Raw genomic sequence first — 27,623 nt, forward strand, 5'->3', positions numbered from 1 at the left:
TCAGGTTAAACACAACGGGTTTTTATTCTCTAGTTAAGAATGTCATAGAATGCTGCAATTTTATACAAATGCTTATATAAAAAAAAAAATGAGCTTAAACATCAGCAGCCAGCCAAGTGTTAAAATCTTGCGTACCTGCTCTTGACCTGGGTCAGTGACTCAAGGGTTCAATATACAGAACTGTGCTACCTTTACTCACCAAGTGCATGGACAGATAGAGAGGGAAGGGGAACGGAGGGTCATTGACATCCCAAAGTCTCGGTGAATCTAGAAGGTGATGCCCCGATCCATTTGAGCCCACTGCCGTCTGCCAGTTGAGGGCCGAGCTCTGTTCAGTCGCTCTCGCTGCCACTCCCCTCATTCTCGCTCGAATCAGTGCCCTGCTCACTGCCGCTCTGCGCGGCCTGTTGGTTCTCATTGTCAGATTGCTCGCTGCCGCTGTTGGACGCGCTCCGGCTCCTGCGCTCTTCTTCCTCGTCCTCCTCCTCCTCACTCTGCTGCTCCTCGTCACTGCCGCTCTCCTCCTGGCCGCTCTCGTTCCGTCGCCCCTCGTTGCCGCTCTCGTCGTCGCTGCCGAAGATTTCCTCCTCGTCGCGGGCCTCGCGGGCCTGCCGCTCGTCCCCGCTGACGCTTCCCGCGTCGCTCTTGCTCTTGTTGCTTGCTTTATCCTCCTTCTCTTCTTCCGGTTCGCTTTCGCTCGCCGAGTGCTCGTCCGCACTTTCTGCCTTCTCGCTGCCACTCTCCTTTTCTTTTTCATCTTCTGGGGAAAAAAAAAGCAAGACTTGCATTTATAGAGCACCTTTCACAACCACCAGACATCTTTACAGCCAATCAAGTACTTTATAAGTGGGATGAATGTAGGACTTTCAGATATATTGTATTATATGTATTTGTTGCAGTAAGGGTTAAAAGCCTGAGTTAGTGTGTGTATGACTGCTGCAGTAGTGTTAAAAAGAAAATCTGGTATGAAGGTAGCCAGGCTTTGTGGCTACAAGATGTGTAATTAAAGGATCGTAAAAGTTTGGACGTGGTTCCAAGCCAGGCAGGCTTTGTGGCTACGAGGGGTGTAATCAAAGCATCGTAAAAGTTTGGACTTGGTTCCAGCCAGCCCGCTTTTGTGGCTACGAGAGGTGTAATTAAAGCATCGTAAAAGTCTGGGCTTTTGTTTATGTTAAAAGGTTTCTCTGGGGAGTGGATAATTAGAGACATCGTGTTCAGCTTGGTAAGATGAAGTTAACGGGAGGAGCCAAGGGGCTGAAGCAATCTCTGGGAGTTTAGTTTTAGATTGGGATGTAAACCGATGACAAGCAGCTGCTCTCAATACAGTTCAGTTAAAGATCTGTCTGTGGACAGACCAGAAGCAGTTGATCTCAAGGCAGTGAATTAAAGATTTGCCCGTGAGCAAGCTGGGCAGTTCAAACAGCAAGTTGAGACAGGCATGAATCTGCAGCTGGTTTCCTGAGGGATCTCTTTTTCTCAAAGTGGTCCATCCAAGACTTCTCTTTGCAGCAAGTAGCCCGGAGTCTGCTAACGGTATTTAAAAGTGGATTTTGGTTTGAGATGGGTGTTGTTTGAGTGGAAATAAAGAGAGAAGTTAAGGTTTATTGTGTTTTGGAATTGATAAGCATCGTTCAACTGATAATTGAAAGCCATTTGTATTTATTTTTAAAAACATTTAGAGTACCCAATTACTTTTTTCCAATTAAAGGCAATTCAGAGTGGCCAATGCACATCTTTGGGTTGTGGGGGTGAGACCCACACAGACATGGGGAGAATGTGAAAACTCACCACAGTGTGAGACCCGGGGCCGGGATTGAACCCGGGTCCTCAGCGCCATGAGGCAGCAGTGCTAACCACTGTGCCACCTGCTATTTGTATTTATAAGATTAAAGTTATTAATACTGTGGTAGTAATAATACTGTGGTAGTTTGTTTTGATATACCACAACCCTATTTGTGCGTGGGCTCCTGGAGCAAAATATCCTTCACTCAGTCTTACAAATAAAAATTGGGGTTTCTGTCCGGTATCCTAGCAACTGTCGGGGCGTGGTTCGAGATTGCAATAAAAGCAAGCTCCCAAAAGCAAACCGTGATGTTGATTGAGGAATACATATCGGCCATGACATTGGGGACAAGGTCCCCGCCCTTGGAAACAGTGCCATGGGATCTTTCACTTTCACCCGAGAGAGCAGTGAAAGACAGTGCTGCTTTCCCCCAGTACTACGCTGGAGTGTCTGCCCAGAGCGGTGTGCTCGAGTCCTTGGGTGGAATTTGAACGCGGAACCTGGAGAGTGCGTTCAACTGAGCTGACAGCTTCGGTCAGGTGTAGAGTTCAGATCCCACAACACTGTCCCATCCTCCCTAATTGAGCAGAAGCAGCATTCTCCTGCAGGGTCAGAGCTTCGTGCAGAAACAAAACAAAATTAATAAAAACAATGGATGCCCAGAAATGCTCAGGGGGGGGGGGTGAACACTTGGTGCTCTGCACTGACTTTTCAGGAACTGCCATTTTGAAAGGCAGAAAGTGCTAGTTGATGACCATCAGGCTCAGTGGGCCCGATCCAAATCACCACAAGGTGTACCATTGATACGGAGAGAGCGAATGTCAAGCAGATACGTAGGCCCCGGGAGGAGGAAAGTCTAACTGCCCAAAGTGGGGCTGTCGGCACGACGTAAGCAGAGCGTAACAGAAGCAGCACTAAAGTTACACAATGACACGTTTCGATAAGGTAGACATAGTTCCCATCAGCTGGTGGGACAAGGATCGAGTGGGGACGCGCAGATTTAAAGGCTTTGGGACAGAGGTATGGGGTGGCTGGAAGGATTTGTTTTAACTCAGCGAGTGGTGAAGACCCGGAACTGACTGCACACCAGGGTGGGACAAGCGGAGCCGATTGATGACTTCAAACGGAAATTGTTGAGGCATTTGAAGGAAATAACTTAAGAGTTAGGAAATGGAGCAGGAAATGGGACGGACGGGTTTGCTCCACCGTGAGCTGCTGTGGGCTCGATGGGCCGAATAACCTTCGCCGGTGTTGTAACGACTCTGTAGGTACTTTCCAACTATTGGCAGGGTTACAGGAAGAAAACAAGAATTTGGAGGAGTAGTCGGCCATTCGGCCCCTCGAGCCTGCTCCGCCATTCAGCATGATCATGGCTGATCGGATTGTCACCTCAACCCCACTTTCCCATCTGTCCCACTCTGTCTAACTCAGCCCTGAATACATTCAATGACCCAACCTCCAGGGAAGAGAATCACACAGACCCATGCCCCTCTAAGAGAAGAAAATGTCCTCTTGTCTCATTCTCTCAATAGGAGACCCCTATTTTTATATTCCATTCCTCTTGCGATAAACACCAACATGCCATTTGCCTTCACTTGCGGCCCCTGCATATTAGCTTTGTGTAATTCATGTTCCAGGACATCCAGGTCCCTCTTTAATGCAGAGATCTAAGTGCCTTTCAGTCAAACTCTCCATTCTTCCTGCCAAAGTGGACAAGTTCACATTCTCCCCCAGACCCTCAAATCCCTGTTATCTCTATGCCCTCTAAACAACTTATCTTTCCACCTATCTCTGTGTCATCAACAAATTCCACTACCATACATTCAGTTCCTTCGTCCAAGTCACTGATGCAGCTGAGGTCCCAGAGCTAATCCCTGTGGTTCTCCACCAGTGGGCAGCACAGTAGCATAGCGGGTTAGCACTATGGCTTCACAGCGCCAGGGTCCCGGGTTCGATTTCCGCCGTGGGTCACTGTCTCTGCGGAGTCTGCACGTTCTCCCCGTGTCTGCGTGGGTTTCCTCCAGGTGCTCCGGTTTCCTCCCACAAGTCCCGAAGGACGTGCTATTACGTAATTTGGACATTCTGAATTCTCCCTGTGTACCCGAACAGGCGCCGGAATGTGGCGTCTCGGGGCTTTTCACAGTAACTTCATTGCAGTGTTAATGTAAGCCTACTTGTGACAATAAAGATTATAAAATATAATGGTATAACAGCTTCCCAATTTACCCATTTATTCTTTCTCTCTGCTTTCTGTTGATTAACCAATCCTCTATCCATGCTAATGTGTTACCTCCTACAACACAAACTCTTATTTTATAATTTTTATTATCGTCACAAGTAGGCTTACATTAACACGGCAATGAAGTTACTGTGAAAATCCCCTTGTCGTCACATTCCGCCACCTGCTCGGGTACACAGGGAAAATTCAGAATGTCCAAATCACCTATTGTGAAGTAACCTTTGATGTAGCAACTTGTAGAATGCCTTTTGGAAACCCAAGTACACCACATCCACAGGTTCCCCTTTATTCCCCCCCGTTTGTTACTTCCTCAAAAGAATTCTAATAAATTAGTCAAACACGATTTTCTTTCACAAATCCAATCTGACACTGCCTGGGTATATGATGATTTTCTAAATGACCTGCGATTCCTTCCTCAATAGTAGATTCCAGCATTTTCCCTGGGACAGAGGTTAGGCTAACTGGCCTAAGGTTTCTTGCTTACGGTCTCTCTCCTTTCTTTAATAAAAGATGTTACTTTGCCATTTTCAAATCGGATGGGACCTTTCCAGAATCTAGGGCCAAATTGATAGCCAACACTGGGGTGGGAGTGGCCTAACCCAGGGATGGAGGAAGTAGGCGGTGGAGAGGAGACTCGGGGACAGGTTTATTGCAGGGGAAAGCTGGACAAACATCTTTACCTGATCCTGGGATCGCGATTCCATGGTCCATTTCCTCTTCATCCTCTGGCTCGTGATTCTCCAGCTGGGCCCGTCTGGCCTCCTGCGGGGTAAGAGCACAAAAGACATTCAGACAATAATCTCCAGCCTCGGGATTCCGGGTCCCCAGCAAGGCTGCACATCATCTCCACCCTCTTCTCCCACTGCCCTACAGTTTGCCCCTGTCTGACTGCATCACCTTTGCATTAACCCCAATTTGATTTTACAGACCTCACTGGGAATCAGTTCATTTATATAGAAATATTTGGAAATTCTAACACTGATACAGGCCATTCGGTCCAACCCTTCCCTCCCTATTATTGCTTGCCGAAAGGGGCTATTTTTGCTCCATGCAGAGAGAAACAGAAGTCACTGGCACCTAGTCAGAACTAGTGCAGATCGTGGACCTGAAGCGTTAATTGTTTCTCTCTCCACAGATGCTGCCTGGTCTACTGTGCATTTCCAGCATTATCATTTCAGACTTCAGATTTCCAGTTCGTACTTTGCTCTCCAATTATATACTTTTAAAAATATTCACACAAGGGAAGTGTGCTTGGCAGTATTTATTGCCCCTCGAGACGGTGGTGGTGAGCCTCCTCCTTGAGCCGCTGTAGTCCTCTGGTGTAGGTGCACCTACAGTGCTGTTAGGGAGGCAGTTCCAGAGTGCTGACCGAGACAACGCTGGGCATTTGAATTTGCGATTTGTTTCAATTTAAAATGAGGCTTTATTACTCAGTGAAAAGTGTGATTTTTATGTTAACAAAGACCAGTTGGGTGGACAGAAATGTCACATTGTAGGTTGGTGCTGGTTGGTTGGGTGGGGCTGGGTTAGCTCCAGTAGGCTGAACGGCCGGTTCGTGATGTCGAGCGTCGCCAACAGCGCGGGTTCGATTCCCATACCGGCTAAGGTTATTCGTGAAGGCCCCCTGACTTCTCAACCTTGCCCCTCGCCAGTGGTGTGGTGACCCCTCAGGTTAAATCACCACCGGTCAGCTCCATCTCTCAAAAGGGGAAAGCAGCCAATGGTCCTCTGGGACTTTGACATCTTCCACTTGGTTGGTGCTGATTTACTGGTTTTGTCAGTTTCAAGCTTAGAACTTAGAACATAGAACAGCACAGAACAGGCCCTTCGGCCCTCGATGTTGTGCCGAGCAATGATCACCCTACTCAAACCCACGTATCCACCCTATACCCGTAACCCAACAACCCCCCCTTAACCTTACTTTTTAGGACACTACGGGCAATTGAGCATGGCCAATCCACCTAACCCGCTCATCTTTGGACTGTGGGAGGAAACCGGAGCACCCGGAGGAAACCCACGCACACACGGGGAGGACGTGCAGACTCCGCACAGACAGTGACCCAGCCGGGAATCGAACCTGGGACCCTGGAGCTGTGAAGTATTTATGCTAACCACCATGCTACCGTGCTGCCCCAAAGCTTGCAAGTGAAACTAGAAGTCATGCGCCAATCGGCACTGTTAGCGCAAGATATTCTCATGGGATTGTTCTTTGTGGGATTCCACGTCTCTGAACATTGCACAAGACCAGGTTTGAAGAAGTGGAGCTTGTGATACAACACGGACGGCCAGGTTGTGCAATTGTCTGGCAGGGCTGTGGTTGTACGGTTTGGCCCACAGAAAAGGGAATTTTCAATGCTTTTTATACATAACGGCAGGGAGCACAAGAGCCAAGGTGTTTCGCTGAACAGTAACTATGGTCGGAAGTTGTGAAGGGGAGGGTTAAAAGGGTCAGGGTGGGGGAGGAATAAGGGGCCCGGAAACAGGAGCAGCACCAGGCCCACGAGTTCCCTGGAACTGGCGCTGTTGCTGTAAAAGTCGCAAATAAAAACCCCTCTCCTTTTGGCGGGGAAATGCACAAGGCTGACATAAGGGGCGGGATGTTGTGGTTCCACCCACCTAGAGACTGGAAATCTCCCCCCACCCCAAGATGAAATGACTTTTTAAAGCGGTCCATCAAATTGTCCGTCCCGCCCATGGCCATTCCCGCGGCGGGCAGGACCTTAAAATTTTCCCCAAGTTATCAGCGTGCAGGCATCTGCCGAAACGCCGGTCTACCCTCATCCCAGCTCGGCACCGCTTGCTGCCGGAGAGAATACGTAGTGAAGGCCAAGGGGTTGCGAACAGCGGAGGGATCAGCTGCTGTTTCTGAAACTTGCATTGAGCTTCAGTGGAAGGAGGCCACGTTCGGAGAGGGGAAGGGGAGGGACCATGAGTTTAGTTAGTCATATCGGGGTGATATTTTCAGACAGGGAGGAGCAATCTCCCAATTTCCCCTGCGTAGAGGTCGCAACATGGACAGCAAAGACAGTACTCAGGTGGTGGTGGATCAACTAGATCATGGTTCGACCTGGAACGAATGTCTGGGCCCTGGACAATGATCATCGGCAGCGGGAGAGGTAGATAAGGTGGTTAAAAAGGCATATGGCGTATTTGCTTTATTAGCCAAAGTGTAGAATATAAGAGCAGGGAGGTTGTGATGGAGCTGCATAAAACGCTGGTTAGGCCCCAGCTGGAGCAGTGTGCAGTTCTGGCCCCCACACTATGGATAGGATGTGATTGCGCTGGAGAGGGTCCAGAGCAGATTCACCAGGATGTTGCCTGGGCTGGAGTGTTTCAGCTATGGAGAGGCTGGTTAGGCTGGGGTTGTTTTCCTTGGAGCAGAGAAGGCTGAGGGGCTGGGGGCGGAGGGGCTGGGGGCGGAGGGGCTGGGGGCGGAGGGGCTGGGGGCGGGGGGGGGGGTTAGGAAGCATTTAGATGCGCACTTGAGATGCCACAGCACACAAGGCCACGGCCAAGTGCTGGAAAGTGGGATTAGAATAGTTTGGTGCTTGATGGCCGGTACAGACACGATGGGCCAAAGGGCCTCTTTCCGGGCTGTGTGACTCGTTTGGTGACGGCAATACGTCGGAGATGTTGGAATTGCCGACCGCAGAGGCCGGTGGTGTGAAAGATGAGGACAAGTGTGACACCATTGCTGAAGGGGAACAAACAGTGCTGGGGGTAGAAGCGATACGTGGTCAGGCGCCTGAACCTTGGCAGAGAGTAACTTCTGCAGAGGAGGAAAGCTCTGGGGCAGCAGGTGGAATTGTCGGGAAAATCCAACGCAGACAGAGAAACTGGACGACGGAAATTGCGTCCTTACAGGAAGCAGGGCAGGAAGAAGCATAATAAAGGTGAAGTGCGGAAATTGTTGGGCTAATGGAGATGTCAGTGGGCTGCCCACCCCTCCCCTGGCGATACAAGTCCAAGAAAGGAACGGAAGAGTTGGAGATGGACCATATCAAATGCAAGGGAGAGGTGAACTTTAAGAGGTGTTCTACATTTTGGTGTGAACTGGAAGCAGAAACAGCAGTTGTCTACATACAGGGGAAAGTGATCAGCAGAGTGAACCAAGTCGAATTCTAACATCATTTAGCTCCAAGGTTTCACACCAGACAGATCAACGGTTTAGTGCTCGCTCTCTCTCTCGATAGGGGCCGCCCACACTGCTCTTGGTCCCGACATTCCCTGTTTTTGTTTCAGATTTCCAGCATCTGCAGGATTTTGTTTTCACCCGGTGACACACCATTAACAGCAGGTCGCCAGTGTGGCAACACTGGGAATTTGGAGCACTGCGTTATTGCCTCCATGTCCAAGGAAGGCTGTACTTGTATTGGAGGCTGGGCAGCGAAGGTTCCCGAGATTCAAGGGCTGTCCTTTGACGAGAGGCAGAGTAAACTGGGTCTATACGCTGGAGTTTAGAAAACTGAGAGGCGGTCGAATTGGAACGTTCTGAATTCTGATGGAGCCTGCTAGGGTAGACGTTGAGATCTCCCTGGGCTCGGAACACGGGGGCACAGCCTTAATATAAGTGGTTGATTATTTAGGAGAAATCTTTTTGCTCAGGTTTGCAAATCTTTGGAATTTCGATCCCAGAGTGGGTGCTCCACCGTGGAATATACTCAAAGTCGAGATGGGTCAGCAGCTTCACCTACCTGTGCTTCCAGCTCTTTCTCATTCATGTCCCGGTGTTTTACCACCAACATTGCATTGGTGTTGGACTGAACTCCGTGACCTCCCTTAGCACGACGCTTGCTGAGGCGAACTCTGTAGAACAGATAACATAGTCAGCCAGCCGGACACTGCAGCCACAGGTCAACATCAACAGTATCTCACAGGCACGGTGCCTTTAACACAGTGACTGTACCACGGCGATCTTCATCGAGCAGCAGGTTGTAGACGAGGAAGAGGGTGCAGCCGTGGGCAGAGTCATTCAGAGGGAAATGCCGCTGACTTTAAAACAGTGGAACCATGAAAGGGGAATGAGATTGCTGGGGAAAGTCGCCGGAGGAGGGTGAAGTGAAGAGGTTGTGTGAGGGATGAGTAAATTACCATTACCTCGGCGCTTTGAGAAGGCGGCAAGCAAAGCCAATGTGTGTAAATTAACCAAGATCCAAGTGACTCGCGTCTTGCCAGATACAGAACTCTAGGACAGAAATTGCCCCAGTGCCTGGCCAGGACACTGCAGCTCTCAGCTCACCTGGTCTCCAGCTCGTTGTAATAAACTCCATCGCTATCCCGGAAGATGAAGAAATAGTTTTCCTCGTATCCTTTGCTAGCTTTGTTCTTCACGTTCCAATTATACTCTCTAGATATTTTATACTCGTACCTATAAAAGTAGAAACTCATTCAGCATGGGACTTGGAGACATCGCATTTCACACCCAAACTCTTCACAGCAACTAACCCTGGGAGTGTTTGATGGGGAACAGAGTAGCGGGAGCTTTACTCTGTATCTAACCCCATGCTGTACCTGTCCTGGGAGTGTTTGATGGGGACAGTGCTTTACTCTGTATCTAACCCCGTGCTGTGCCTGTCCTGGGAGTGTTTGATGGGGACAGTGTAGAGGGAGCTTTACTCTGTATCTAACCCCATGCTGTACCTGTCCTGGGAGTGTTTGATGGGGACAGTGTAGAGGGAGCTTTACTCTGTATCTAACCCCGTGCTGTACCTGTCCTGGGAGTGTTTGATGGGGACAGTGTAGAGGGAGCTTTACTCTGTATCTAACCCCATGCTGTACCTGTCCTGGGAGTGTTTGATGGGGACAGTGTAGAGGGAGCTTTACTCTGTATCTAACCCCATGCTGTACCTGCCCTGGGAGTGTTTGTTGGGGACAGTGTAGAGGGAGCTTTACTCTGTATCTAACCCCGTGCTGTAACTGTCCTGGGAGTGTTTGATGGGGACAGTGTAGAGGGAGCTTTACTCTGTATCTAACCCCGTGCTGTACCTGTCCTGGGAGTGTTTGATGGGGACAGTGTAGAGGGAGCTTTACTCTGTATCTAACCCCGTGCTGTACCTTTCCTGGGAGTGTTTGATGGGGACAGCGTAGAGGGAGCTTTACTCTGTATCTAACCCCGCGCTGTACCTGTCCTGGGAGTGTTTGATGGGCACAGCGTAGAGGGAGCTTTACTCTGTATCTAACCCTGTGCTGTACCTGTCCTGGGAGTGTTTGATGGAGACAGTGTAGAGGGAGCTTTCCTCTGTATGTACCCCCATGCTATACCTATCCTGGGGCTGGTTTAGCTTAGTTGGCTGGACAGCTGATTTGTGATGTGGAGGGCAACAGCGTGGGTTCAATTCCCGTATCGGTGAGGTAATTCGCCGGTGAGGTTGAGGTAATTCGGTGAGGTTGAGCCTTCTCAACCTTGCCCCTCGCCTGAAGTGTGGTGACCTTCAGGTAAAATCACCACCACTCAGCTCTCTCCCTCAAAAGGGTAAAGCAGCCTATGGTCATCTGGGACTATGGCGACTTTACTTACTTTATACCTGTCTTGGGAGTGTTTGTTGGGGAGAGTATAGCGGGATTTTTCCTCTGTATCTAATCCATGCTGTACATGACCAGGGAATGCTTCAAGCATCCATTTACCTATTTCACCACCCTCTGCGTATAGACAATGAAAATCCAAACAATGAAATCTTCAGTTAATACGTAGTGGCTTCCTCGTTTTTCGTATTCTTACTGTTGCTAGTATAACATAACGTCTTTGAATTCTAACTACAAGAATACAGTAGGCTGCATACTTACACGTCCTCAGGCATGTAATCAATGCATTCCTCATTGTCTCTCTTCCGTTTCTTAATGGTGTCCTCATTTGGCAGGAAGTAAGCAACAAACTGGTTTCCTTCTTCGTCCATCATACCTCTGGGGAGAGAGAGACACACACAGAGTTACATTTTAACCTGATCCACAGCAACTTCGCAGCCTTCTGGACTTAACGGAGTTCAGCAATTATAGATCATAATCACTGCTGCCAATGGTCAGAACAGTTGGAGTAATATTCTGCTGTTTCCACCTACAGATCCTCGAGACATCTCACTTGTAGCAAGGGGAGGGGAGGCAGAGAGAACATAGAGAGATGGGGTGGGGTGGGCACGGGGGAGGAGACCGAGAAGGGTGGGGGGGGGGGGGGGGGGGGGAGAGGTCAAGAGATGAAGAGGAGGGCATGTGTGGGGCTATGGTGAGTGGGAGTCCGCATCCTCTTGCCACAAAGAATGCGGCAAGCGGTGTCCCTTTGCCCTCCCAGCTCCTTCGTGGTTTTTTTTTTTTTTGTTTTTTTTTTTTAAATTTAGATTACCCAATTATTTTTTCCAATTAAGGGGGCAATTTAGCGTGGCCAATCCACCTACTCTGCACATTTTTGGGTTGTGGGGGCGAAACCCACGCAGACACGGGGAGAATGTGCAAACTCCACACGGACAGTGACCCAGAGCCGGGATCGAACCTGGGACCTCAGCGCCGTGAGGCGGTTGTGCTAACCACTAGCCTTGGTGGTTTTTAAAAAATTCATCGACAGATTGTGGGCGCCACTGGCTGAGTCAGCATTTATTACCCATCCCTAACTGGGAGGTCTCTGTGAAGACAAGAGGCCATTTTTGATGCTGGCAGCTTCCAAGGCAGTCACTGTGATGTTACTGGCGGGAGCTGTACACGCGAGAGACACGCTCCCCCTAGTGTTGTGCTTTCAATACTGCTGCCTTCCTGCTCCACCACAGTGCTGGCAGACAGAGATTCAACATGACCCAGTTACTCGCGTTGAAGTAGCTTTATGAAGATTTTCCCACTGCCCCTTGGCAGCCCAGGCCAAGGTGGGGAGGGTCACTGAAAGAATGCTATCCAATTTGCTCCTGAATGCATCAGTATAACGGTTTCCAACATCTCACTCGGAAATTCATCCTGTAGCTAGATCATAAAACAGTGCAGAAGGAGAACCATTTGGCCCATCGAGTCTGCACCGGCGCTTGGAAAGAGCGCCGCATTTAAGCCTCACGTCTCCACCCTATCCCCGTTATCCCCGTAACCCCACCTAACCTGCACGTCTTTGGACTGTGGGAGGGAACCGGAACACCCGGAGGAAACCCACGCAGACACGGGGAGAACGTGCAGACTCCGCATAGACAGTGACCCAAGCGGGAATCGAACCGGGGACCCTGGAGCTGTGAAGCAACTGTGCTAACCACTGTGCTGCCGTGCTGCCCCAATGGCCTAGCCTAGCTAACAAATACCAGCTGGCAACCTCGTTTTACACCCCTGGAATGTCTTTAGCCACGGAATCCATCTCAAAATGGGCGGCATGGTAGCACAGTAGTTAGCACTGTTGCTTCACAGGGTCACAGGCTCTCCCCATGTCTGCGTGGGTTTCCTCCGAGCGCTCCGGTTTCCTCCCACAAGTCCCGAAAGATGTGCTGTTAGATGAATTGGACATTGTGAATTCTCCCTCTGTGTACCCGAACAGGTGCCAGAATGTGGAGACTGGGGGCTTTTCACAGTAACTTCATTGCAGTGTTAATGTAAGCCTACTTGTGACACAAATAAAGATTATCATCAACTCTAAGCCATTTTCCTTCATGGCCTTAAATGGTACCCCCGTGATTTTGTTTGCAGCTCTGGGCCAATGTGCACCTTCAAGGATCAATACGATCCCATCTTTTGACAGCCGATCACTGCACATCTAAAAGCTATAACGGGGAAAGCTCACAGTTTGATCTCACCAGGTACTCAATGCACATTGAATCCAACATCCCGCCCTCTTTTTAACTGCCAGCAGCGAGCAGACTGGAGTATCTCACCTGATCATAGCTTGGGACATCATTTCCACAGCACCTGGGCCAGCGATCTCTTTGGGCGCTGGGTCGGAGTCGAATATGACCTGTGCACATGGGTTAATCCACATCTATGGAAAGAAGGAGGACACAAAAGATTTGAAATCATCCTGCACCATCCGAACGGAACACAGCGGGATCGCGAGCATTCCTTAACCCCGCGCTCTAAAACCCCCGTGTGAAAGTGCTTCCGGAGATTGTACTTTTATCCGTTCTTGGGATGTGGAGTCGCTGGCTGGGCCCAGCATTTGTTGCCGATCCCTAGTTGCCCTTAAACCGAGTGGTGCGCTCGGCCATTTCCGAGGAGGCAGTTGAGTCAACCACATCCCTGTGTGGGTCTGGAGTCACGGGTGGGCCCGAACCGGGTAATGACGGCAGATTTCCTTCCTTGAAGGACATTAGTGAACCACATGGGGTTTTATGACAATCGGCAATTCCAGATTTTTATTGAATTCAAACTTCACCATCTGCCAGGGTGGGATTCGAACCTGGGACCTCAGAGCATTACCCTGGCTCTCCGGATTACTACTTCAGCGACAACACCACTACGCCACCCATCATCCCACTGACTGAATCTTCCTGCAATCAGTCCTCGGACTTCCAGATCGCCAGCTTGGAGCAACAGACCGAAAACGTGTTCGCTCTTGTTCACACAATCCCTCACCCAATGTCCTCTGACAGACAGAAGTGTCGGTTTAACTCTTATGGGTATCAGTCTCCACTCCGAGTTAAGGGGGGGGGGGGGGGGGGGGGGGGGGGGGGGGGAGATCAGCAGGATTTTCTCACTAGAGGTTTGTTAGAAAAGTTCAGGCACCTGGAACAAGAGGACACGTAGCTGCAAGAATAGAAAGTTGGTCGTTTGACAAGAAACAAGAGTAAAGGAAAATATCACCTGCTCGTTAGTGATATTCCCCACAGCCCTGCAGCAAATTCAAACTAGTCCCTCTGTCCTGGGCTCTCCTCACAGCTCTATCTCAATCCAAAACTAATCACCTCACTCTCTCCTAATGGGCCTGCTTTCCTCAGCTCCAAATATTTCTTCAACTTCCCCGGAAATGAGATCAGGAAGATTTTCTCACAAGAAAGTTGCCAAGAAAAATCAGGTTCATGATAACAGCCACGGGGATAGAAACATATGAATTAAGACCAGGAGTAGGCCACTCAGCCCCTCGAGCCTGCTCCGCCATTCAGTATGATCATAGAACATAGAGCAGTACAGGCCCTTCAGCCCACGATGTTGTGCCGACCATTTATCCTTAATCTAAGATCAACCTAACCTACACCTCTTCAATTTGCTGCTGTCCATGTGCGTGTCCAAGAGTCGCTTAAATGTCCCTAATGTCTCTGACTCCACCACCTCTGCTGGTAGTGCATTCCACACACCCACCACTCTGTGTAAAGAGCCTACTTCTGACATCTCCCCTATACCTTCCTCCAATCACCTTAAAATGATGTCCCCTTGTGACAGCCATTTCCACCCTGTCTCTTCTGATTGTAACTTCAACCCCACATTTCCCCCCCCCCCAACCCCGATAATCTTTCACCCCCTTGTTAATCAAGAATCTATCTAATCCTGCCTTAATAATATTCAGATTCCGCTTCCATTGCCTTTTGAGGAAGAGAGTTCCAGAGAGAAAAACATTCTCCGACTCAAATAGGTGGCCTCTTATTTTTAAACAGTGACCCCGAGTTCTACATTCTTCCACAGTGGAAACATCCTCCCCACGTCTATCCTACCAATACCTCTCAGGGTCTTATTCGATCGAGTCGCCTCTTACACTTCAAACCTCCAGTGGGTACAAATCTAACCTTTCCAACCTTTCCTCACAAGACAACCTGTCAGCAAAGCTGAACAGAAAGCAAAAGAGTTTATTGCAAATACGTGTTGCTTATGTGGGGACGGGAAGAGGGACTTTCAGCCGCAATGGGTAATAATGAGCTGGAACCCACGGCTCACGAGGGTGGTGGGAAGCAGAGACAATCAATGATTTCAGAAGGAAATTGAATGGGCACCAGAGGGAAATAAATTTGTTAGGGTACGGGGATGGAGCAGGGCCGACCAGGTTTCTCCAGAGCTGGCATGGGCTCGATGGGACGAATGGCCCCCTTCAGCTCTGGGTCCAATTTTGTGCTCTGCGCAATATTGCTCTCGGGTGTGTCGATGCAAGGAGAATAATCTCAAAAGTTGCCGATGAGAAGGCCAACGCTGGCATCGTCTAACATTTGCAGTTAATCCCTGCCACCTCCCCATACCAGCCAACACCCAGCCTGGACAAGGTCACAAAAGGAGACTGGGATTCAATAATGCGCCATGGCCGTGCGACGTCCATTATTAAAGCATGCCCATAGCTCTTACCTTAAAATCGGGGAAGACAGGCATGACCTCCACTGGAATGACCCGAGGCTTACTGTAGTGTTGGGTGACCTAGAGGACGGGGAACAGAGACAGCAGAGTAAAACACAGTCCACGCACTAATCATTCCCCCAGTTACAAATGTTGGGAACACATTCATACCACTGACAGAGACACCAGTTTAACCCTCAGTCAGAAAGTCAACGCCTAAACATTCAATCATGGTCGATCTCATCCTGGCCATAACTCCATCGTCCTGCCTGTTCTCCGTCACCTTCCAGCCGATTACCAATTAAAAAACCTGCCGACTCCTCCTTAAATTTACTCACTGTCCCAGCATTCCCCGCACTCTGGGGTAGCGAATTCCACAGATTACAACACTTTGGGAGAAGCCCTCAACTCAGTTTTAAATTTGCTGCCCCTTATCCTGAGATTATGACCTCTTGTCTGGAACGTCCACAAGAGGAGGCATCCGCTCCACGTCTACTTTATCCACACCGTTTCTCATCTTGCGTCCCTCAATTTTATATTATTATACAATGAAGTAATTTGCTCACCATTGCGGGGTTGAGCTTTTTAATCCCAGTTTTAATTAATTGAGTGTAAACTCCCAGACGCAGTGGTGGGATTTGAACCCAGGACGCTGCTGCACTCGAACATCCGGATTTCTAGTCCAGCAACATTACCACCACGGTGTAACCACTCCTTCACGGTCCAAGGAGGCTCGTTCATCATCACCCCCCCCCCCCCCCCCCCACCCGTCAGGAATAGTTTGGAACAGTCTCTCGGGGGATACTTTTGACAGATGGTTCAATCCCTCAGGTGCCCAGTCCCTTTTGGAAGTCAGACTTTAGAGTTTGGGCGCTCTCTTACAAAGGCGGGGGGGATTTTAAAAGTGGTTAATCCCTAAGCAGGGAAAATAGTTAGGGCCCAAAGATAAAATGCTGGAAAATCACAGCAGGTCTGGCAGCATCTGTAGGGAGTAAAAGGAGCTAACGTTTGCTTTGACAAAGGGTCATCTGGACTCGAAACGTTAGCTCTTTTCTCTCTCTACAGATGCTGCCAGAGCTGCTGAGATTTTCCAGCATTTTCTCTTGGTTTCAGATTCCAGCATCCACAGTAATTTGCTTTTATTAAAACAGTTAGGGCATACTTTTGTGAACTTCCTGGAGGGGTATAACGTGATGGCCATGCAGGGAGGTATACTATGATGCCCTCCCTCAAGATGGAGTGGATGATCTGAGACTCTCGGGAGGATTCTGTCAGCTTGCACATTTTTTCTACCTCTTTGTTTGCGTCCACAAAGGTCTTTTCAATTGCTGCGATCTGGCTGTCTCTGTCCTTGTAGATCTCCTCCTCTGTGAACTGTTGTTTGACGGACACGCCGATCCTGGTTTTCAGGGCAGGAGCAAAGGTGGAACAGTGTCAGAAATACCGCGACTTACACCCCAAGACAGGAACGCAACATCAAGAGTAACGACATTCCTCCCATTACAAAGTACACAACAGGCAAGGCAGGAAATCATAGAACTCAGTGCAGGAGGCCATTCAGCACATCGAATATGCACCAACCCTTGGAAAGAGCACCCTACTTAAGCCCACGCCTCCACCCTATCCCCGTAACCCCACCCAACCATCTGGACACTTTTTTTTTTAAATTCAAGAGTACCCAATTTGTTTTTTTTTTTTACTATTAAGGGGCAATTTAGTGTGGCCAACCCACCTACCTTGCACATCTTTGGGTTGTGGAGTGAAACCCATGCAAACACAGAGAGAATGTGCAAACTCCACACAGACAGTGACCCAGAGCCGGGATTGAACCTGGGACCTCAGCATCGTGAGGCAGCAGGGCTAACCCACTGCGCCACCGTGCTGCCAAACTTCGGGACACTTATCACGGCCAAGCCACCTAACCTGCACATCTTTGGACTGTGGGGGGAAACCGGAGCACCCGGAGGAAACCCACGCAGACACGGGGAGGACGTGCAAACTCCACAGACAGTGACCCGAGGACCGGAATCGAACCGGGATCCCTGGAGGCAGCAGTGCTAACAGCTGTGCGGCCGTGCCTGTCCCTGATAGCCTCGGCCCAGAACCTGACACAGAGGCAGCGATTCTCAAAAAGAAGAACCCGGATTCGGTAAATGAACAACTTCAGGAGGGAGCTTCCCAACGTCTTGCTGGGGAAAGCAATCATTGGAAAAATGGGATGGTTAAGCAGCCTGTTCCGGGGTCTCCAGCTATTACTGTCCCACCACAGTTCCATCTTCCCGGAGCACATATGATGCTCACCGTACAATGGTTTTGAAAAGATACTTTAATTTATAACACTTGGCACACGGCCAGCCGCAAGCAACCAAAAACATTGCCACAAACCCCCGATCAGGTCTGTTTAACAGGACAAGGGCCCAATGCACCCCTCAAATAATCCACAGGAGTTCCGCTCTCATGTCACTTACTTGACTTCAGGTTTCTCATTAGAGATGCCATATCGGTTAAACTCTGTGGAGATGTATTCAGTCTTTCTCATCCATGGCACTACCTTCGCATGTTGCTGTGATCTGAACGAAAAGGGTGTTCAAGTTACATAACTGCTCAATTATCACTGTTTCCCCAAGAGACTGGAAGCCAGCACCGGGCTCTGGCCACACCAAGGTTTACTGCCCTCCCAGCCAGCACCAACTGGGCACTGGTCACTGCCGGGCGGTGTCGACTGACCATGCGCCTCTCCCTCCCCAGTTACTCCCAGCCAGCCGGACCGACCCATCAGGCACCCCCCCCCCCCCCCTCCACGGGGCCAGCGTCAACACTGGTAACTCCCCCCTCCCCCCAGCCACTCCTGGTCAGCTCCGATTGGTCGGTGCTCACTCCACAGGTAGGCCTCTGGTGAAACTTACCGTTTTGAAGTGGATGGTGCCTGAATTTCTTCTTCGAGTAACTTCTCATCTGCATTATCGAGGATGACTGTGGAGAGGCAAGGGCACAATCAGAGGGCAGCAGTGCTCACTACAAACACCAGGGAGCAGGATCATTCACACAACAACAGGGACACTTGGGCGCGCATGTGGAAAGTCGTTCGGGTTTCCAATTGGCCATTCCATTCAGAACACAAAGCAAAGATGAACTTCCACCATTGTGCAGGGTCGAGTTCGAATGCCACAGCTGGGTGACTTAGAACGGCCCAGGTTCTCCCACGGACAACACGGCTTTGATCTGATTATTAGGACTGGAAAATGCATTTCTTCCCTACTACAAAGGAACAAAGTGGCTAACAGTGAGATCTGTGCAGATTCCTTAGCACTTACGGGACAAAGTTCATGTGATCCATCGGCATACAGCTTTTAAACACGTGAAATTCCCCAAGAGACATGACCGTAAGAGAATAATCGAAGGTGGGGCAGTTAAACCTAAGACAGCTCTGCTGAATTACCCTGCACCCAGTTAGTCTGATCCTCTGTGGCTTACAACAGCTCGAGTTTGAGCAATTAAGTTGGGTCACTGTCTGAGCCACGTGGCGCCAGTTCGCCGGCTAGTGTCATATTTCCACTCAGGCAACTAAGGCACCAGGGCTGGTGGGAACCTGCTGTTCAATTCATCACCACTATCAGCTCCAAGCATTCTTCAGGGTCAGAAAAGGAAAGGACCATGCATATTTTGTTTAATTTAGTGCAGCCAATTCTGATTTTTCCACCTAATGATCAATCCACCTAACCTGCACATCTTTGCGTTGTGGGGGTGAGACCCACGCAGACACGGGGAGAACGTGCAAACTCCACATGGACAGTGACCCAGAGCCGGGATCGAACCCAGGTCCTTGCGTGTGAGGAAGCAGTGCTAACCACTGCGCCGCCCATAAGAACCATATTTCTGATCGCAAGGCATCCAATTTGGTTACAGGGATGCCTCTCGAGCTTTTGAAAGTGAAAAGGCTTCAGAAGAATCTCAAGTGGAATAATGCAGCTGGCCTCATTGCTGCTGCCTGGGTGCAGGACGCAGGGGCCAAAGTGTGGGGGGGGACAGGGGGCTGGACACGAGGACAGGGAATAGTTCACACTCCCGACAGCAGATCCAGAAGGGGCAAAAACCGTGCAGAACATCATGGCGCCCGCAGGCGGGCCTGGGTCTTACCACTGTTATCGATGCGGTAGGTATCGGGGTTGATGAGATCAATCACGACTCCCAGATCTGGCTCTGTTAACAGCTCATGCTTGTGCTGCTTTTCGAGAGAGGTTGCTTTGTACTGTACAAACCTGGGAAGTACACAGGATAAAATGTTCAGCGCTGACACAGAATTATACAATAATACAGCACAGAAGGCAACCGTTCGGCCCATCAAGTCTGCAACAGTCCTTTCAAAGATAAATCCAGTTAGTCCTGGTTCCCTACCCTTTTCCAGATATCCCCACAATTCTCCGTCCCACAATTATCCCATTTCTTTTGGACACTACGATTGTCCATCACCCTGTCAGCCAGGGCACTCGGTCCTAATCATAGATGATCATAGAATTTACAGTGCAGAAGGAGGCCATTTGGCCCATCGAGTCTGCACCGGCTCTTGGAAAGAGCACCCTACCCAAGGTCAACACCTCCACCCTATCCCCATAACCCAACCCAACACTAAGGGCAATTTTGGACACTAAGGGCAATTTATCATGACCAATCCACCTAACCTGCACATCTTTGGACTGTGGGAGGAAACCGGAGCACCCGGGGGAAACGCACGCACACACGGGGAGGATGTGCAGACTCCGCACAGACAGTGACCCAAGTCGGAATCGAACCTGGGACCCTGGAGCTGTGAAGCAATTGTGCTCTCCACAATGCTACCATGCTGCCCCCTTCCTGCCTTCCTTGTTAGAATCATAACATTTTACAGCAGGGAAAGAGGCCCTTCGGCCCAGCGCGTCTGTGCCGGCCATCAAGCACCTATTTATTCTAACCCATGTTCCAGCACTTGGCCTGTAGCTTCATGCTGTGGTGTTTCAAGTGCTCGTCTAAAAGCTCCTTAAATTACCCTCAATCTGTGTCCTCTGTTTATCAGTTCTTCAGGTATCGGAATTCTGGCTTGGACAAGTGACAAGGAACTTTCATGCCAACAACTGCCAGGCAATGACCATCGCCAACATGACAGATTCTAACCATGTCCCCCTGACATTCATGGGGAACGGAATATAAACATGGGGATGTTTTACTGCAGCTGTACAGGGCCCTGATGAGGCCACATCTGGAGCACTGCGACCGGATTTTAAATCGGGAATGCTGGACGCGTCCAGCTTTTAAATGGTATGATTCAGTCTTCCGGCCAGAAGCTGCGGCAGAGAGCAGGTCATGCACCCGGCACGTAACTGACACTGCTTTTGGTGCAAAATCAGGAAGAGACATTCCTCCAATTTCTAGCTGCGAGCAAGCAAGGCATCACGGGTTGAGGAACTGAAGATGGATCGTTCTAAACAAAGAAAATGCTAAAAGCGGGAAAAAAGCTGTATAAAAACGACTTCTTGAGGTTCGGTTTTGTTAATTGTGCCAATGCAAATCAGGATGCAAAGTCCAAGTGTGTTACATGCAGGGAAGTCTAATGAGTCTAAAATCCTCAAAACTTCAAAGGCATGGCGCGTCTCAAAGGCATGGCGCGTCTCAAAGGCATGGCGCGTCTCAAAGGCATGGCGCGTTTAAGGACAAACCTCTTGATTTTCTTTCAAAGGACACAGCGTGAACTTAAATCACCTGAATTCCTTAGTAGAAATGTAACACATTGGATAACAAAGCAAGTGAGATTGTGAGGACTGAGCAGGCTCACCTGTCGCATTAAAGTCAATCGAAAATGGGATGTTGCGAAGGTTGGCCGATTGGTAAAAGTGGGTCCCGGCATAAAAATAGTTTGAAAAACTGTCTCTTAGGGGTCATTAGGCTGTGGAGATCTCTTTCCCAGAAAGCAGTCGAGGCTGGGTCATTGAATTTCTTGAAGGGGGGCAGCACGGTGGCACAGTGGTTAGCATTGCTGCCTACGGCGCTGAGGACCCGGGTTCAAATCCCGGCCCTGGGTCACTGTTCGTGTGGAGTTTGCACATTCTCCCCGTGTCTGCGTGGGTTTCGCCCCCACAACCCAAAAGATGTGCAGGTTAGGTGAATTGGCCACACTAAATTGCCCCTTAATTGGAAAAAATAATTGGGTACTCTAAATTTATAAAAAAAAAAAAAAAAAAAAGAATTTCTTGAAGGCAGAATTAGACAGATTTGTGATAAGACGACGGAGTTAAAGGTTACGGGCAAGAGGGTGGGGGTGCTGCAGACAGGAAAACAAAGTTAAGGCCGCAATCAGATCAGCCATGACCGTATCAAATGGTGGAGCAGGCTTGAAGGGCTGAAAGACCTACTTCTGCTTCTAAGACCCATCTTCCTAATCAGAGATGTCAATGCCAAGATGAACCATTACAGGATGTTGGGGAAGCGGGGAGTATTTTGCGGAACGTGCAAGTGTGCGCCGGCTTTGACTTTTGGAAATGCTGGCAAAGTTTGGGTTGTTGAGTTGCCAGCAATAGAACGAACGTTTCTCACTGTTTGGCCACGGATAACGTATTCTTCTGAGACTTTCTTTCGCACTGGGATAAATCTTTGTTGAGAGTTATTAAATATATCCTTAAAAGTCTGCCGCTGCATCGCTACTTTGGAATTTCCCGGTTCACTTTAACCTTCGTATTATTAGTTACCTTTATTTAGGTTGAAAACTCTAGTCGTAGACCCACACTCACCCATTCCAAATTGAATGTGAAATATCATGAATGAAAATGAAATGAAATGAAAATCACTTATTGTCACAAGTAGGCTTCAAATTAAGTTACTGTGAAAAGCCCCTAGTCGCCACATTCCGCCGCCTGTTCGGGGAGGCTGATACGGGAACATCATATTATGATCACTGTCAGCTACCAGATTCATTTACTATGATGTTGTTGATTAATGCGGTCTCATTGCACAATACCGGTTCTAGCATAACCTGGTTGGCTCGAGAATGTACTGCGCTGAGAAATTGTCCCAAAAACACTCGATGAACTAATTTGCCAGGCTACCGCTGCCAATCTGATTTGCTTAATCCACATGTAGATTCAAATCACCCACGATTATTGTGGCACCTTTCTTAGACATCTTCTTATTGCTGCCTGTACACTTTGGCGCACAATTGACCTGTTACCTTTCCTATAACTTACCGCTACCAAAACGGATTCTACACCTTCCTCTTCCAAGCCAACGTCAACTCTCGCTGCTGTACGAATGTCATCCTTGATTAACAGAGCTACCCTCACGACCTTTTCCAAGCTCCCTGTCTTTTCGAAACGTCAAACAGCCTTCAATATTTGGGTCCCAACCCCGGTCTCTTTGCAATCATGTCTCTGTGATGCATATTTATTTCTAACTTGTGCAAGCAATTCATCCATTTTGTTACAACTGCTGTGCGCAGATACAGTCGTTAACTCAAGACCTTTTAGCATTTTTGCAATCTCTGGTCTTATCTGCCGCCACACTCTTAGGCTTGCACACTCTGTGCCTTCCTGCCACATTCTGGTTATTATTATCCGAATCGCAACTCTCTTCTATTACCTCATTGTTTCCCACATCTCCCCTCACATGATCCTTTCCCGCACTATTTAGTTTAAAGCCCCTAGTTTTACAAACCCTAGTAATATGTGGTCAGGTGACCACATCCAGGGTTGTTACAAAAATATTGATATTTTTTCGTGAGCATGGGTAAAAACTCGAACCGCTGAAGCCAAGTTTAAGCCTAGCCGGACTCTGCAGTTTTCAGAGCTGGGACTGACAGCATTCATACAGCCAGGCCCTGGACAGTCAACGTCCCGTGGAAACCAGACAGGCCTGGAATTGCCTGGCCCAGTGCTAACTGGGTTTCAGGATGAACTGTTTACACCCCCTGTGAACCTGCTTTGTTAGAAGAATGCTACGCAGCCTTGGTGGCACCCAGTTCAGTAGGAGGCCAGAGGTATAGTGCGACAATAATAACAATAATCTTTATTGTCACAAGTAGGCTTACATTAAACACTGCAAACAAGTAACCGTGAAAATCCCCTAGTCACCTTTTCGGGTACACAGAGGGAGAATTCAGTATGTTCAATTCACCTAACTTGTTTTGGACTTGTGGGAGGAAACCGGAGCACCCGGAGGAAACCCACGCAGACACGGGGCGAACGTGCAGACTCCACAGTGTCCCAAGCCGGGAATTGAACCCGGGTCCCTGGCGCTGTGAAGAAACAGTGCTAACCACTGTGCTCCCGTGCCGCCCACCACTTTTGCGACAGTACACGAGGTGCCGTACTACACTCGCTACGGCAGGTTATATTTACAATGTAGATTTCGATTTTGTGGCACGCATTCTCTAGCGCGTGAGCATCCCTCAATGCCACCCAAGTCACACGAGCCCTTCTGATGCCTACCTGCCCTACACTTCTGGCTGAGGGGGAAGCTTTCTCTCCCTTAATGGCTGAGGATGCATCAAGCCATCTGCATTGCTTCGCTGATCTGCCCAGGCTCCATACTTCCCTCTCCTCTCCAACAGCTGCCGTTGTCTGCAGCTCCAATACAGTAAATGGTGGGCAGGAAGGGACGACGGAGAATGGTTAATCCTACAGGCTGATTGAAAAAAAAATATTTGCCTTACCTGTTGGGATCAAATGGATACGTCACAAACTTTGGGTCAAAGGGAATGTCTGGCAGAGAGTTGCAATACTTCACCCTGCATACTACTCCCGATCTGGAGAGAGGAAGAGAAGCGGCATTTAGTCACAGAGTCGTTAGCTAGTCTACCTTCCAGACCCAAGGAGCATCAGACCTGGGCCCACCACTTGCCCCCGGTTAGACTCACCTCAAACCCAGCAAGTAACTTAAATTAACCTGCAGTCAGAAATCATGAGAAACACTGGCAATAACCCAAGGCCGGATTCCAACCCGGGTCCCTTAGCTCAGTGAGGCAGCAGTGCTAACCACTGTGCCGCCTACTGAAATTATTAGTGACTATCTTATATCCATAGCCCTGCCCTTTGGTCTCCCCACAAGCAGGGCGACCAACACTCAAAGGGAAAATTACTGGACAGTCTGGCACGGGGGGTCGATTAGTGTTGGGGGCTTGGTAGGTGCTGCCAAAACTATGACAGTTGGGTGGCGAGGGGTCGGAAGGGGCAGAGGTGCGATGTTGCGCAAACACAGGCAGAGCAGGTGGGAGAAACAGCAGCACAGCAATATGCGACCGGGGACTGGAAAAGTGACCTCAGATACAGGAGCAAAATGAACGGTTGGTCACCTTGCCCACCAGTGGGGACGCTGATCAGATTTTACCCCCTTCATAATCTCAATGGCCTCCACCTTAAGAACATAAGAACTCGGAGCAGGAGTGGGCTATTTAGCTGATCTCCCCTCAGCCTCAACTCCACTATCCTGTCCATTCTCCATAACCCTTCAGCCCATTAAGAATTAAAAATCTATCTCCTCCTTCAATTTACTCACTGTCCCAGCATCCACCGCACTCTGGGATAGCGAATTCCACAGCTTCACGACCCTTTGAGAGAATTAATTTCTCCTCAACTCCGTGTTAAATCTGCTGCCCCTTATCCTAAAACTACGACCTCTCGTTCTAGATTGCCCCACAAGAGGGAACATCAGCTCTACACCTACTTTGTCAATACCTTTTAACATCTTATACACCTCAATTTGATCTCCCCTCATTCTTCAAAACGTATGGGCCCAAACTGCTCAATCTCTCTTCATAAAACAATCCCCCCCCCCCCATGTCTCTGGTGAACCTCCTGTGAACTGCCTGTAATGCAACTACAGCCCTCCTCAAATAAGGGGAGCTAAACTGGACCCAGTGCTCCAGGCCTCTTGGCCGCCTCTTTTCTGGAGAGTCGAGCCCCAGGTTGTTCAACCTTTGATCGGCTTACTAAGTGCCTTTTAGAGCCTTGCATTCCCCAAGTGAAAAGTCACCGTAAGAGTTACTTACCTCTCGGGTGCTGCTCGATGTGCGCTGGATCTGAAACAACACAACAACAGTGAGGATTCCTGTTCAAGAAGAAAGCACATTCTCCGTTTGTCAACAGTCACTGTTGCTTGACCCTTTGCACGCTGCTGCCGCAGTCTCTGCAGAGCACAATCGTTCACTCAATCTCACTCGCTCTCACTCACACAGCCGTGCCATGGTGTGAACTTCAAGCTCCCCACAGATCATGGTATTTTTCACACAGGACCTCATCAGGGAGCAGAGTACAGAGGCACCCGGACCACATCACAGAGACGTTCAGTACAACAGACCATCCAGCCCGTCGTGCCTGCCCTGTCTATTGCCGCTCCTTTAAACAAATGCCACTTGCGCTCTCACTCTCAGCCTGGTGCCCTCTCCATCCTGTAATCCCAGAATTGTACACGGTCTCAAACTGGCGTTTAACCAATGCTTTGGGCAAATTCATCATTTATTTAATACCAAACTCTCCACTTTGATTTCTAAATCCAAACTCGGATCTTTATATGTTTGAGATGTGACACGCATTATGTATTAAAATATACATGGGAACACCACCACCTGGAGGTTTCCCTCCAAGTCACTCGAAATTACTTGGAAATAGGGCAGCACGGTAGCACAATTGGATAGCACTGTGGCTTCACAGCGCCAGGGTCCCAGGTGCGATTCCCCGCTGGGTCACTGCCTGTGCGGAGTCTGCACGTTCTCCCCGAGTCTGCGTGGGTTTCCTCCGGATGCTCCGGTTTCCTCCCACAGACCAGAGACGTGCAGATTAGGTGGATTGGCCGTGATAAATTGCCCTTAGTGACCAAAAAGGTTAGGTGGGGTTATTGGGTTACGGGGATAGGATGGAGGTGAGGGCTTAAGTGGGTCGGTGCAGACTCGATGGGCCGAATGGCCTCCTTCTGCACGTATGTTCTATATATATAAGGGAGTTCTATAAGGGTAAAGTCGTAGCATGGATAGAGGATTGGTTAATTAATAGAAAGCAAAGAGTGGGGATTAATGGGTGTTTCGCTGGTTGGCGATCAGTAGCTAGTGGTGTCCCTCAGGGATCCGTGTTGGGCCCACAATTGTTCACAATTTACACAGATGATTTGGAGTTGGGGACCAAGGGCAATGTGTCCAAGTTTGAAGATGACACTAAGATGCGTGGTAAAGCAAAAAGTGCAGAGGATACTGGAAGTCTGCAGAGGGATTTGGATAGGTTAAGTGAATGGGCTAGGGTCTGGCAGATGGAATACAATGTTGACAAATGTGAGGTTATCCATTTTGGTAGGAATAACAGCAAACGGGATTATTATTTAAACGATAAAATATTAAAGCATGCCGCTGTTCAGAGAGACTTGGGTGTGCTAGTGCATGAGTCACAGAAGGTTGGTTTACAGGTGCAACAGGTGATTAAGAAGGCAAATGGAATTTTGTCCTTCATTGCTAGAGGGATGGAGTTTAAGATTAGGGAGGTTATGTTGCAATTGTATAAGGTGTTAGTGAGGCCACACCTGGAGTATTGTGTTCAGTTTTGGTCTCCTTACTTGAGAAAGGACGTACTGGCTCGGGAGGGTGTGCAGAGGAGATTCACTAGGTTAATCCCGGAGCTGAAGGGGTGTTGGATTATGAGGAGAGGTTGAGTAGACTGGGACTGTACTCGTTGGAATTTAGAAGGATGAGGGGGGATCTTATAGAAACATTAAAAATTATGAAGGGAATAGATAGGATAGATGCGGGCAGGTTGTTTCCACTGGCGGGTGACAGCAGAACTAGGGGACATAGCCTCAAAATAAGGGGAAGTAGATTTAGGACTGAGTTTAGGAGGAACTTCTTCACCCAAAGGGTTGTGAATCTATGGAATTCCTTGCCCAGTGAAGCAGTTGAGGCTCCTTCATTACATGTTTTTAAGGTAAAGATAGATAGTTTTTTGAAAAATAAAGGGATTAAGGGTTATGGTGTTCGGGCCGGAAAGTGGAGCTGTGTCCACAAAAGATCAGCCATGATCTAATTGAATGGCGGAGCAGGCTCGAGAGTCCAGATGGCCTACTCCTGCTCCTAGTTCTTATGTTCTTATATCGGTTGTTCTTTCACAGTCGCTGTGTTAAAATCCTGGAACTCCCTCTCTAACAGCACTGCGGGTGTACCTACACCACATGGACAGCAAGAAGGTTCAAGAAGGCGATTCACCTTCTCAAGGGCAATTAGAGATGGTCAATAAATGCTGGCCTAGCCAGCGATGCCCACATCCCGCGAATACATTCTATAAAGTGGTCACAATTAGAAGATCTACAATTATATTTTCTTAGGACATAAAGAATAGGACTTGGTACCTGGCACTTCAAGCCTGCTCTGCCCTCAAGTACGATCATCAATTATATTCTGCA

The 27,623-nt window shown here is 49.0% G+C and overlaps 1 protein-coding gene across 1 annotated transcript; it reads right to left on the reverse strand.

Annotated features, from left to right (window-relative positions):
- Nucleotides 1–27,623, reverse strand: paf1 (PAF1 homolog, Paf1/RNA polymerase II complex component). Its single transcript, XM_038786086.1, has 14 exons — nt 27,570–27,623; nt 25,234–25,292; nt 23,899–23,991; nt 19,362–19,483; nt 18,131–18,197; nt 17,693–17,794; nt 16,518–16,623; nt 15,237–15,305; nt 12,848–12,951; nt 10,806–10,922; nt 9,262–9,390; nt 8,717–8,828; nt 4,703–4,784; nt 1–760 (listed from the first exon to the last, which is right to left on the reverse strand). Exons 1-14 carry the CDS (start codon nt 27,606–27,608, stop codon nt 333–335), a joined length of 1,629 nt encoding a protein of 542 aa, XP_038642014.1. The 5' UTR covers nt 27,609–27,623; the 3' UTR covers nt 1–332.

Source organism: Scyliorhinus canicula, chromosome 27 (assembly GCF_902713615.1).
Source record: "Scyliorhinus canicula chromosome 27, sScyCan1.1, whole genome shotgun sequence".
In the NCBI taxonomy this organism is placed as follows: Eukaryota; Metazoa; Chordata; class Chondrichthyes; order Carcharhiniformes; family Scyliorhinidae; genus Scyliorhinus; species Scyliorhinus canicula.